General features: G+C 42.3%; 1 protein-coding gene across 1 annotated transcript in view; it reads right to left on the reverse strand.

Moving 5' to 3' along the window:
* Positions 1–14,249, reverse strand: part of ALK (ALK receptor tyrosine kinase) — a 1,073,674-nt gene that overhangs the window by 63,056 nt on the left and 996,369 nt on the right. The window contains exons 13-15 of the mRNA XM_043982018.1: positions 13,829–13,979; positions 3,098–3,229; positions 1,046–1,190 (exon numbers count right to left, since the gene is read on the reverse strand). Coding sequence (XP_043837953.1) covers positions 1,046–1,190; positions 3,098–3,229; positions 13,829–13,979 — 428 coding nt within the window. The remainder of the gene's footprint in view (positions 1–1,045; positions 1,191–3,097; positions 3,230–13,828; positions 13,980–14,249) is intronic.

Genomic DNA, 14,249 nt, shown 5'->3' on the forward strand with positions numbered 1-14,249 from the left:
TCTGCTGGAGATTTTCCGTGACTCGAAATAAATCAAAATGCAAGTTTGCCGCATGGGGGTATATATAATAAAGTAGCTTGAAATATCAGGAGTCCCATTATTTGGATTTGTATGTGTAGATGGCATGGTATAGGGTTAAGAGCATAGAACTGGAAGTCAGAAGACCTGAGTTCCAATTCTACTGCTTATTAGCTGCATGACATTGGCTAAATTTCCTTTCTTGGGGTTTCAGTTTCCTCACTTGCAAAATCTGCAGAGCAGAACTTGGCCTAGGTATCTCACAGCAGTGTTGTGTTTTGGGGAGGGTTTTGCTGGGTGTCTCTGATTTCCTGAACTGTTTGTGTCCTTGGGGAAGTCTTATGTATTAGACTTTGCTGTTAGCTGCCTGATGTCTTGGCAAAGACAACACAGGAAAAATGAGCAATTATGCTTCTGTGTCACAAAGTCAGTAAAAGTTCAGGTCTTGACATTCTTTTGGATATGTCTGTGGTCAGACATGGTGGTCTCCTTGCAGTCAGAGATCATGGAACCCTTAAAAAGGGGTCTCAAAATCTTAAAATATGCTATAAGTTATTATTATAATAATCATGATTTTAAAGATGCCATAAGAAATAGCAACTAGGGGGGCAGCTGGATGGCACAGTGGATAGAGCACTGGCCCTGGATTCAGGAAGACCTGAGTTCAAATCTGGCCTCAGACACTTGACACTTACTAGTTGTGTGACCCTGGGCAAGTCACTTAACCCTCATTGCCCTTCAAACAAAAAGTAAAATAAAATAAAATAAAGAAATAGTGACTAGGGATTGGGGTTCTGGTATCTCAAAAACAAACAAGAAAGACCTCTAGAAGCATGGGTCAGGATGCTACCTGTTTGCTATACTCTCCAACTCCCAACCCTATCCCCCTCCCCTGACCAGCATGCCCATCCCCACCCCCACCTCAAAGAGTGGTTCCCATTTCCTTACTGACTCCAGAGGACCAGCTTAGTCCCTGGCCATCTGAGCCTGGCTGCGTTTTGTGGGCAGTGCTGTGTGGTCACATTACCTGCGGCTCCAGAAATGCCATTCAGACCTAGAACAGAGGAGTTATTTTCCAGTCTTTCTGGATGGAATGTATCTGTTTTGGCCCCATAGGCTCTTCCACCACCTCCGGCTGCAATGATCAGAGGCACTGGGATTCCATTCTTCATCTGACAAAGGAAACATTCAAAAATGAAGTGGCACCCTCTTCTGGCCTGAGCTGGACCCTAACTTGGCTTCTGATCTCCAATTCTAAGAGAGACTTGGGAGGCAGTAAACTCAACGTCTGAGGGTTCCAGACTTATGCTACATCAGCTCTGCTCTGCCACCTGTCAGATTCCTCTCATGACACTATTCGGGAGAAGAGCCCATGGCATCCTGTTTATCTCAGAGATGGGCATAGGGTAGGTTGAGGGGGGAAACTGGGATGAGTCATTTGGGTGGCCTAGGCAAGGTTTGAAAATTATGCACCTTGGCCTGCCTCCTCTGTGACTATCACAGGCTGTGATTCCTCACTGTAACAACTAAAGGACTTATCACAGAACAATACCTACATGCCATAGAGAAGGAAATCTGGCATTAAAAATATTCAAATCTCTAAAGTGTCCCTCATTGCTCTTGACTATGTGCAGTGACCCTGATGGTTGCCTACCTTGTCTACTCTGAGTTCTTCCCAGAATGACAGGATTTGTATCTTCCTCTTCTAACACTTAGCACAGTTCCTAGTATACAGCAGGTACTTAATAAATGCTCAATGATGAATTGATTGATTCACAGAGGAAGGGTAAGACCTTATTGGTAGAAGACAAGGTCTCCAAATTCAGACTGATTTCTTTCTCTGACATTCCCTCTGCCTCCCCAACTGCAATTCAGAGATATAATTAGCAATTTTTGTACCTGGAGTAAAAGTTGAGGGAGTCTCACCTCAGGTTGTAGCTAATAAAGGGAAGAAGTATTCCTAGGACACCAAGAAGTTTCTAGACTGCTGAAGTATTCCCCAAAGGTGAGGTTGCTATTGCTAAAAGATGCTGGATGGGCAGAGAGGAAGCATTCCTAATAGGGTGCTGTTGGTGCCCTCAACATTTCCCTGCCCTTGAACAAAGACCTTTAGTCCCACCCCACTTTTAGCTCTGGCTCTGGTGGATGTGACCAGAATGTATTGTCTCTGTTTTCATTTTCTTGTTCTGCTGGGATGGTTTAGGTTTGGTCAAGTCCAAGGATAAAGGGATGGACAAAGTCACCAATTAAGGCCCCTTTGCATCCCACTTTTCATTTCCACTTTCTTTTTTGTGGAGGAGATTATGGTGGTCATATGTGACTAGAATATGGCCAGTTGGGTAGGGAAAGAGAGTTCTCACTGAGAAATTCAAGAATGACTCTGCTTTACATTAACTGATGCAGAAAGGAGAGAAGGGCATTGTTCTCATAGCTACGGAAAGTCTATATACCTTATCCTGCTGTGGCATAAACATTCATGTCACCTGAAAACAAAGGATGCTGGGGAATGGAGTGGACTGGATAGAATTCAGGACCTTGAGTCAGGAAGACCTGGGTTCAGTTCAGTTCAGTTCCCACCCCTGACATTTGACATCGCTGTGAACATAAATAAATATGCCTTTCTGAGTTTTAAAAATGTTAAATGGGGGCAGATACCTGTAGTATTTACCTTAAAGGGATGTTTGTGAGGTTCAAATGAAACAATCTATGTAAAAGGCTTTGCAAACTTGAAAGCCCGATGTACATGTCTAATAATATTGCAGTTGGAAGACATGACTCCAGAGATAGCAAAATGAGTGATTTTGTCATTGGGAGGGCTATATTCTTGTAACTAAATGGTCGTCGATGAGGAAGTCGCTGGATGAGCCAGTTGTGAAATGCAGTTACTGCTGTCTGCCCTACTTACCTCTCAGGGTTATAGAGATGAGCCAGTGAGAGTAATTTGGTGAAAGCCCTTTTAAAGTCCTATATAAAGCATGACACAAACCTAAGGGGCCTGTATAACACCTTGGGGAGAATTCCCCAAAGGCCCAGAGCTATGCGGCATAGCCTGCAGCCTGGAAAACGAAGGGGGCCTTACCTTAAAAATGTAGGTCGCTCCACCCCCACCTCCTCCACCTCCAGCCCACTCATTCACACTTTGGTTGGCTCGGATCTCTTCTTCAATCACATTGTTTTCTCCAATGCAAACCTTCTGGATAATTTCATTAGTCTGTAGACAGAATGAACACACAAGGGTTACAGTTTCAATGAGGGTCCCCCTAGACCTTAGATGCTGTCAGCCTTGAAGCTTGGGACTAGGCTAGGAGTGAGGAGCCCCAAATGAATTTTTCTCTGGGAAGTAATTTTGCTTTGCCAGGCCTAAATTGACCTCCCTTTTGTTGCCATTATTGGCCACCAGATATCATTTGGAAAGTTATTAAAAGTCAATATGTCAAAGGGGACCTTCTAGTCTAGAAAACTTGGTGGAGGAGGGATAAGAATTATTGTTTATAGCCTTAGAGGGATGAACTAATAGCACTGGGTAGAAGTTTTAAGGAGACAAATTTGAGAAGAAATTTTTTGGGGGGTGGGGCAATGAGGATTAAATGACTTGCCCAGGATCACATAGCTAGTAAGTGTCAAGTGTCTGAGGCTGGATTTGAACTCAGGCCCTCCTGAATCCAGGGCTGGTGCTTTATCCACTGCACCACCTAGCTGTCCCCAGAAGAAATTTCTAATAATTAGAGCTGTTATAAATGGAATGGGAGTGATTCCCTATCACTAAAGGCATTCAAGCAGAGCCCTTTTACCACAGAATGTTAGGGCTAGAAGGAACCTTTAGTGATAATTGAGTCTGGCCCTTCATTTTGCAGATGAGGAAATGGAGGTAAAATGACTTGCCCAAAGTCATGAAGCCAGTAAATGACAGGACTGAGATTTGAACTGAGGTCTTCTAACTCAAGTCACTAAGCATTTATTAAATGTATACTATATGCCAGGCACTGTGCTAAGTACTAGGAAAACAAAAAAAGTAAATAACAAATTAACAAAATAAAAACTAGAAAAAAAACAGTCCCTGCTCTCAAGGTCTAATGGAGAGACGACATGCAAACCATCATATACAAATAAGATTATATGCAGATTAAATTGAAGATCGTCTATTGTCGGACAGGAAGGTGGCACAGTGGATAAAACACTGGGTCTAAAGTCAGGAAGTCTCATCTTCCTGAGTTCAGATCTGGCCTCAGATACTTACTAGCTGCATGACCCTGGGCAAGTCACTTAACCTTGTTGCTTCAGTTTCCTCATCTGTAAAACGAGTTGGAGAAGGAAATGGCAAACCACTATACTATCTATGCCAAGAAAACCCCAAATGGGGTTATAAAGAGATGGATGCAACTGAAAAATGACTGAACAATGACAAAAACAACAAAATCTCAGTGGGAATACTGGGAAGGAAGACTGGCAAAGTCTTCCTGTGGAGGGTGGGACTTTAGCTGAGAAGTCAGGGAGGCAGAGGGTAGAGATGAAGGCGGTGAGAATTCCAGACATGGGGCATAGCCAGTGAAAATGCTGGAATCAGGAAATGGAGTGCTTTGTGTCAGTAGATCAAAGAATATGTGAGGTTAAGTAACATGTAAGAAGACTAGAGAAGTAGGAGGGGGCCCAGGTTACGAAGGGCTTTAAAATCCAAGTGGAGGGCAGGTAGGTGGCACAGTGGATAAAGTACCAGCCCTGGATTCAGGAGGACCTGAGTTTAAATCCAGCCTCAGACACTTGACACTTACTTAGCTGTGTGACCCTGGGCAAGTCACTTAACCCTCATTGCCTGGCAAAAAAGTAAATAAATAAATATTTTTTAAAAATCCAAGTGGAGAATTTTATATTTGATCTCAGAGGAAGCAGGGAGTCATTGGAATTAATTGCCTAGGGAAGGAAGGAAACAAGCTTTTTTCCCCCCCCTTTTTTGGGGTGGTGGTGGTGAGGCAATTGGGGTTAAATGACTTGCCTAGGGTCACACAGCTAGTGTTAAGTATCTGAGGCTGAATCTGAACTCAGGTCCTCCTGACTTCAGAGCCTGTGCTTTATCCACTGTGCCACCTAGCTGCCCCTTTGAAACAAGCATTTATTAAGTGTCTACCATGTGCCAGGCATTGTATTAACCACTTGCAAATATTATCCCATTTGATCCTTCCAACAACCCTGGAAGGTTGGTACCATTATTATCCCCATTTTACAGTTGAGGAAACTAAGGCAGACAGAAGTTAAATGATTTGCCCAGGGTCATACAGTTAGTAGGTTTCTAAGGCTGGATTTGAACTCAGATCTTTCCGATTCTAGGCCTAGTGCTTGGGGTTGGGGAGGTATCACATAGTCAGGTCTGCACTTTAGGAAGTTCAGTTTGATGGTTGAGTAGAAGATGGACTAGAGTAGGGAGAGACTTGAGGCAAGGAGACTGAGCAGTAGGCTATTTCAGTATTACAATAGACCAGGTGCAAGGCTGTGTGGACCAGGGTGATAGCAGCATCAGATGAAAGAGGTGAGAGATGTTACAAAGGGAAAATCAGCAGGACTTGACAACTGATAGGATATGAGGGAGAGAGAGAGTGAGGAGCTAAGGATGACACCTAAGTTTTGAGCCTGGATGACTGGGAGGATGGTGATATCCTCGACATCAATAAGGAAGTTACGAAGAAGGGTGAGCTTGTAGGAGAAAGACAACGAGTTCAATTTCACACATGTTGAATACAAGATGTCTGTAGGAGATCCAGTTTGAGATGCTGGAGATATGGAACTGGAGAGAGGTTTGGACTGGACAAATGACCCAAGGATCATCCATGTAGACATGGTAATTGAATCAGTGGGTGCAAAACAAAACAGTATAGGAGAAGAGGGTCCAGGACAGAGCCTTGCAGGACACCCACAGTTAGGGGGTATGACCTGGATGAAGATCCAGCAAAGGAGACCAAGGAGGAGACATAGGAGGTGGACCAGGTGGTGTCACAAAAGCCTAGAGAGAAAAGAGTATCAAGGAGAAGAGAGGGGTTGACAGTGTCAAAGGCTACAGAGAAGTCAAAGAGAATGAGGACTGAGAAAAAGACTTTGCATTTGCTAAGTGATTCAAGTTCACTGTTTATTACACCAAACTGCCTTCTCTGGGTGACTTCTTATTGAAGATATTGTAGAAGCTGGACTTAGATGACTTATCAGGTTCTTTCCAACTCTGAGATGCTGGGATTCCTCCTGGAAGAGTGCTCAATAAGCTTACTCATGCAGCTGATTAAAAAGCACAGGTCTGACTATGTCGATCCCCTATCCCAAAAATGTTAATAACTCCTTATTGGCTCTAGGACAAAAACCAAACTCCTCTACCTGGAATTAAAACTCTCCACAATCCAGACGGATTGTATGTTGTTTCTTTCCAGATAGACTGTACCTTGTTTCCCCCTGATTCATGCTAATATTTCATCCAAACTCTCCCACTTAATATGCAATTTCCCACTTCCTTGCCTTTGTACAGGCTGTTTCCAAGGCAGGAATGTTCTCCCTCCCCAACTCATCAAAATCCTTTGTTTCCTTCAAAGCCCAGTTCAAATGACACCTCCTAAAGGAAGCCTTTTCTGTTTTCATTAATTCCTAGTGCCCCCTCTCTTTCCCCCTGTCACCATTCTCTCCTCCCCCAATAAAATGACTTTGGATTTACTCTGTAATAGTGTATCTTTTCTACTTCTTATCTGTGTGTATATTGGACCTCCCAGAGGAAGGCAAGTTCCTTGAAGGAAGGACTACATTTTTGCTTTTGCATCACCAGAGCCCAGCACAGTACCTGGCTCATGGTAAGCAGGTGTTCAACAAATGCCTATCCGATAGACTTTAGTTGGTCCTCTCTGTTTCTTCTTTGGGTTGATGTGGCATCCAGGACAACTCCAGCTGTCTTTTCAGCCAGCACCACTCAGCTCAGGCAGCTCATCTCTCACCGAATTGACGTCAGAATAAGATTTTTTCTTTTGTTTAATAAAAAAGCTAATAAAACATCAGATTTCCATCTAATGCCACAGCTGCGATGTACCCGGTAAATGGCCCGGCCATTCATCTTGAGCCGCTGCTTGGGCTGGAGCACTTACCGAGGCGCCAGCGCTCAGCACTGGAGGAATATCGAGATGAATGGCCGAGCCACAATTTGTTTTACGGTGTTTTCAATTTAATGATGGGAATAATTTGAGCTCTTTTAAAGTGGAAGGGCGAAAGGTTTTGAATTGACAATGCTGATATTTTTTCTCTTTATTCATGTGAGCAGCAAAAGACAGGGGTGGGAGGTGGAGGAGAAGAAATACTACGCTGGACCATAGGTGGTGTCCAGGTCTTCCAGGACCATGGGCAGGGCCTCTTGGGCTGAGTACTGGCTATGATATTTCCCAACCCTGGATTCTCCATTTTCTACCCTGCTGCACTCCTCTGGGACTTCTCCATCATGGCCCTCCACGGCATCTTCCCTAATTACCTCCCATTTTGACCTTCCTTTGCTGTGTTGTTTTCTTGAATTAGAATATAAGCTTTTTGAGGATCTAAAGTGCTTTTGTCTTTTTTTTGTATCCCTAGTGCTTAGCATGGTGCCTGGCAAATAAAAGGGCCTTAATAAATACTTATTTATTGACAGACTATGGCCAGCTTGCTGAACCTCTGAGACTCAGTTTCCTTATCTGTAAAATGAGGATAGGAATCATGATTATACTATCTATCTCATAGTGTTGTTGGGAAGAAAATGCTTCATAAATCTGAGTGTTATACAAATGTATGACGGCCAAGCTTAGCTCCAAAGATGGAACTATGAAAATCAACTCCCCGTGCTTCTTTGCTGAGGTGGGGGCCATGGGAGTGGAATGCTGAATCTAATGTTAAATTTTATGGATATGATGATTAGTTTTACTAAACTGTTTTTTAAATCCTCTTTTCAAATTCTTTGTTGTAAGTAATGAATCACTGGGAGAGGAGAGGTGAGGATATGTTGGGATATGGGTAATGTAGACACAAAATGTAGCAGTAAAAATTATTTTAACAAAATGTTAGACAAACTTGTGGACTGTGTAACTTGTGGCTGGGATTATTTTAATGAAGGAAATCAGGGGAGTCCTTTGACCTGCTGGAATGGGCACTTCCCATGGGCCTGGGTATGTGCTCTGGACCCTTGGTAAGGAATATGTTTTGTTGTTGTTTCTTTTAAATGGGGCAATGAGGGTTAAATGACTTTCCCAGGGTCACACAGCTAGTAAGTGTCAAGTGTCTGTGGCCAGATTTGAACTCAGGTCCTCCTGAATCCAGGACTGGTGCTTTATCCACTGCGCCACCCCAGGAATATGTTCTATGTATTAATGGAGCAACTACTTGTCAGTGGTTCTTGTGATTGGAAGGCTCTGCTTAATCCAACTGGCTACTACATTGGTGGACCATCCCTCATTAGTAAACTATCAGAGCTGAATAAAAGCTATGTCCTTTCTTGGGACAGATCCTGTTTGGCTCCTTTGGTTGGAAATCGAGATGGGTGCTGGACCATTACATTATCTTATAAGATAGGACTGAGGCATGTAGGAAAGGGGCAGTGCCTTAAGGGTTTAGACCCCAGAGATGACCTGGAATACCAAGGAGTTCAGTGTGTCCCCTTGTGACAGATGGGGAGTCAGCAGAGACCCAAGTTCTAGTCTCAGGCTAGTCACTAACTAGTTGAGGAAGATTGGAGAAGTCCCTGAAACCTGAAACACCTCAATTTCCTCATCTATTAAATGAGGTGATGTGAAATAGAGAGGCATAGCTTCAAGGAATAAGGAGGTGCTGGTCCCTCTGCACTCTTCCCTGGTCAGGCCACTTACGGGACATCATGCTTAGTCCTGGGCATCTCTGTTTAGGTAGAGTAAACTCAGGAGCACCTCAAGTCCATGTCCTATGAGGATCATCTGAAATAAGGATGTTTAGCTTGGGGAAGAGAAGACTTAAGGGAGACATGGTGGCTGCCTTCAAGTATTTGAAAAGTTGTCATGTGGATTAGACTTGTTTTGTTAAAGCCAAGAGGGAAAAACTAGGAGCAATGAATGGCAACTAGGTGGCATAGTAGGTAGAGCACTAGGTCTGGAGTTAGGAAGGCTCATCGTCCTGAGTTCAAATCTGGCCTCAGACACGTACAGGGCAAGTTACTCAACCCTTTTTTGCCTCAGTTCCTCATCTGTAAAATGAGCTGGAGAAGGAAATGGAAAACCACTCCAGTATCTTTGCTAAGAAAACTCTAAATGGGGTCATGGAGAGTCAGACAGGACTGAACAACAATGACAACAACATTAAAACAAATAAACCAGAAACTTCCTAACAACTAGAGCTGTCACAAAGGGGAATGGGTTGCCTTGGGAAGTATTGGCTTTCTCCTCATTGGAGATCTGAAAGAAGAGGCTAGATAACTACCTGTTAGGAATGCTTAATATAGTGATAAACTGGATCTGGAATCAGAGGACGTGGGTTCAAATCCCACCTCTGGTCCTTATTTCCAATGTGATTTTAGGCAGATCTCTTAACCTTCTGAGTCCTCAGTTTCCTCCTCCAGAGGGCTGGACTAGATGGCTTCTGAAGTCCCTTTCAGATCTAAATCTATGTTTCTATGACCCCTCTGGGACATGGGTTGACTTAGAAGACAGTTGAGATCCCTTCCAACTCTTACATTCTTGATGCTTTCCAGATCTGAAGTCTTGTGATTCTAAACTTGTCTATTTGGTGGTTCTCGAAGTATGGCCTGACCTCCAGTGGTCCCCAAAATCATTTCAAGGACTCCTCTAAATCAAAACTATTTTCATAAGGAAGGAAGCAAGCATTTATTAAGTACCCATTATGTGCCAAGCACTGTGCTAAGCATTTTATAATTATTATCTCATTTGATCCTCACAACAACCCTGGGGGTGAGGCAGATGCTATTAAGATTTCCATTTTATAGTTGAGGAAACTGAGGCAAACAGGGTTAAGTGACTTGCTCAGGGTCACACAGCTAGTAAATGTCTGAGGTCAGATTTGAACTCAGGTCTTCCTGATTCCAGTCCTGGTGCTCTATCCACTGGGCCATCTAGCTTCATCAAAATGAAACTAAGATGCTTTAATTTCTGATGCAATAATTATGAATAGATAAACCCGTATAAATAAAAGTTTTTTGGGGGTAGGTTTCAATAGCTTTCATTAGTGGAAATGGATCTTGAGATCAAAACATTTGAGGACCATTGGTCCACTTGAAAAGATTTTGTTTGATCAGCTGTTTTGTTTCTTCATTGGTTCTGCAGTCTTCCTGATCTCCACTCTCTGGGGGGTGTCATATTCCACAAGTATAAATTGGAGTTGGGTGGCACAAATGTCATGGGTAACAAGAATGCCAGGGAGGAGCTGGGTTTGAGGGCTTTGGTGAAACTACTGCCCAAGAGCACTACAAATTCATGGAAAATGATCTAAAAAGCCTTTAGAGATCAGAGTTCAATATCCTCATTTTTCAGAGGGAGAAACTGAGGCCAAGAGAGGTGATATAACTTTCTCATGTATATACAGCTAAACAGGAGTGTAGATGGGGCTACAACATCCTCATATGTAAGATGGAAGCATTGGTCTGGATCATCTTCCATTTCTAAATTCTTTCATCCTATGATTCTGTCTCCTGGGAGGAGTTCAAAATTCAGGTCTCATTTCTCTAAGACTAATTGCTGGTGTCCCTCTCTCAATGCTTGAAGCTTTAGGAACAGAAAGTCACTATTAACATCCAACAGGCTAGGGTGATCCAGTTTAATCATGCAAATGTGTGAAGGATCTCTGGGTCATTGATATAATCAATTCCAGTGTGAAAATTCCCTCCACTAACATAGACTACAACCCATCTCTGACTTCGTAGATAGATCTTAAGGAGTTTTCTCCAAGGCACTGAGATACCAAGTTAGTTTGGGTCACTCAGCTAGAGTCAGAGACAAGGATTTGAAATCAGAGAATTTTGACTTTTGACTTTATGTCCAGTACTCTATCGACTATGGCAGTCTATCTTTTATCATCTGAATACTTTTTTTTGGAGGGTGGTCTTGATCTATTATTTCTCTGGTGGGGGGAGCCTTCTAGCACTGAAGCATATCAGCAATATATCAGTAAAATAGGGTCCTTAGGAAGTTGCCTCAGGGGCACCAAGAGGTTAGTTTACTTGCCTAGCTGAGGCCTATCTTGAACCCAGATCTTTCTGGTTCCAAGGCCAATCCTCTCTACTATGCCACACTGCTTCTATTCAATTCCCATCAAATAGATGTCTGTTTTAATGGCGGGAGAATCTTACCAATATGCATATTATTTTTCTGCCCATGAAGAAGTGGAAATTGACGAAGTATCTGGAGGTTGGACCTTAGGACCACAGGGGCATAGATGGAGAACTGGAAGGGAATTTAGAGGTCATCTAATCCAACCCTCTTGTTTTTTCTGATGAGGAAACGGAGCAGACTTGTTCAAGGTCACTCAGAGTACGTAGCAAGTCTAGGATTTAAACCCAGGTTGCTGAATCCAGATCAAAGGATCTCTCCTCTCCACCACACTCTTGTATGGCTCTTTACCCATCTGGGCAAAAGGAGATACATGGGAGGCCAATGCTTCTGTCCATACGCCATCACCTCATTTGGCTAATCGAGTACAGGTGGGAGCCCAGGACTGCCATAGAGAATTACCTTCTCTGGAATACAGCATGTTTCTAAATTGAATCCAAAGTTTGAGAGCAAGTAGGTTGATTAATAACATGATAAAGTGCGGTGACCCAGAGGAACAAGTAGATTACAATTGAATTTTTAAAAAAGTAGTCATGTGAAAGACATAACTGATTACAATCCAATCAAGTAAAAGTTCCTTCTAGAAGTCAATGCAATCTCTCTGCTCAGATGAAAGAATTGCATTAGCACTCGATAAATTCTCGCTAAGATTACAGCAGTCTGTAATTTAATGACTTCATATATTATATCAAGCTGGAATGTCCTGATTATAGTGGCTAAATAAAAGTTAGAGTTGGGGCATTTCTCATTCTAAAGGTTGTTCATATTAACCTTTCTCCTGTTTCCTCTGGCTTAACCCCATGATTATCTCTGCCATTTAGGGCATTCAGACCTCCCCCACTACCCTGCCCTCTCCAAGATATCTTGCCTCCAGGCTCCTGGACACTTGACCTTCAGGATCCTGTCCATCAGAAGCACAATGAATGTCTTGTATGCAATGCTGATTCCTTCCCACCTCAGAAAGAGGCTGTCTGTGAGGCATTATTGCTTTCAAGGAAGGGTTTTCCATGAAGGTGTGTTGGATGTGGCCCAACTGGATCCCAGGAGGCCTGCCACAGATTTCTGTGTTCTCATCATGGTAGATATCTAGCAATTGTGTCTCCCCTGTTTGTGTTTTTTTTTAAACAAGTTTTCCTGATAGAAGTTTTATTTTTATGTCACAGTCATTTTTGGAGATATCTTCTCCATCTCATCCCCTGACTGAAACTGAACTGTTCCTTGGAACAAGGAAAACAAGTTAAGCATAAAAAACCAATGCTGTGACCATGTTCCACACCACCACCATCATTTTGCCCTAGTAATCCACCACTTTCAGTGAAGAAGAGGGAGATGCATTTCTCTGGGACCATCACTGGCTTTTTTAGTTACTCAGAAATTGTTTTCCCTTTGTAATCTTTTGATTTACATTATTATAATAATTGCATTTAGTGTTCCTTTGGTTATGTTTATGTCTCTCTATATCAGTTCATACAAGTCTTCTCATATTTCTCTGAATTCTTCCTAAGTGTCATTTCTTGCTGCACAATAATGTTTCATTAATTCATAGACCAGTTTATTTAGCCAGTCCTCATTTGTTTCCAGCTCTTGGCTATCTCCAAAAGTGTGGGACATATGGAATCTCTCTGTCTTTGACCTCCTTATTCCTCTTCATTTTTTTTTTTAAGTGAGGCAGTTGGGGTTAAGTGACTTGCCCAGGGTCACACAGCTAGTAAGTGTTAAGTGTCTGAGGCTGAATTTGAACTCAGGTCCTCCTGACTCCAGGGCCAGTGCTCTATCCACTGCGCCATCTAGCTGCCCCGCTCTTCATTTTTAATGAGCTCTAATCATTATGAGCTTGGTAGTGATTTTCTTAAAAGTCATGTGTACACAAGGAACATAGAACTGAGACACTTCAGTGTTTATGTGACTTCAGTCTAATCATTTTTCACTGTCTTGTTTTCATCCTTGTATTTTTTGTCTAGTTTTGGCTTCCTAGATTCACTGTTGCTTGCTTCCTCAAGCAGTAACATTCCAGTGGGATCAGGAACCCCAAGTGATGAAATTTCTCTAGGGCATGAGGATATGACTTGTCAGGGATGGGGATGTGTAATAAAACTTAAAACAAAAGCACAAAACAAGCCTTAAATAGTCATAAGTTAATATATGGAAAGTGTCTGGATCTATATTATGGATAAAGGCAATAATTTCTTGCCAGGGAAAAACAATTAGAAAATAGATGATCTGGGCCCTTACTTTCATTTCTGTTATGAAATAGAATAATTGGTTAGTTTAGGCTGTGTCTTGATTGTAGGTTCATGAAAGTATTGACTGAGTCTGGATCCATGCTGTGTGAAATTCGAACATATTATGTCATTTCAAACCCACTATTTTCTCATGCACATTAATGAAGGATGGTCACTCTAAATTAAAATGAACAGTAGGCTTCCTACAGGAGAATTGTGTCAGTTGTCCATTCTACAAAGAATTGAACACAACTTGAGAACCTTAACAGATATTAAAACATAACCACAAGCACTTACACTGGGACAGGCATCTTCTCCTTGCTGTCCTACCAAGATGTATAAGAACTCATCCTTCTCTAGATCAAAGACTCCAAGAACAGATACACCATGGGACCTCATCATAGTGTTCTTCCCTCCTTTACCTCCAGCTGCTCCATAGCCCGAGATGCTACAAAAAGAAAGAAAGTCATTTTAGTGATAATTCCTGACATATGTATTATACTTTACTGCAAATGGTAAATTCATATGCATCATTCTCATTCGATGGGATTCTCACCATAAAATTGTGCAGTGGGCATTATTATCCCTATTTTACAGATGAAGAATCTGAGGCTCAGAGAAATTAAGTGAATTACTTAAGATCATAAAGCTAGTAAGTGGTCAGTATGTGTTTGGACAGTGTCTGCATGTCTAAGTAATGGTTAAAGACAGCAGCTTC

This window comes from Dromiciops gliroides, chromosome 2 (genome assembly GCF_019393635.1).
Source record: "Dromiciops gliroides isolate mDroGli1 chromosome 2, mDroGli1.pri, whole genome shotgun sequence".
Lineage (NCBI taxonomy): Eukaryota > Metazoa > Chordata > Mammalia > Microbiotheria > Microbiotheriidae > Dromiciops > Dromiciops gliroides.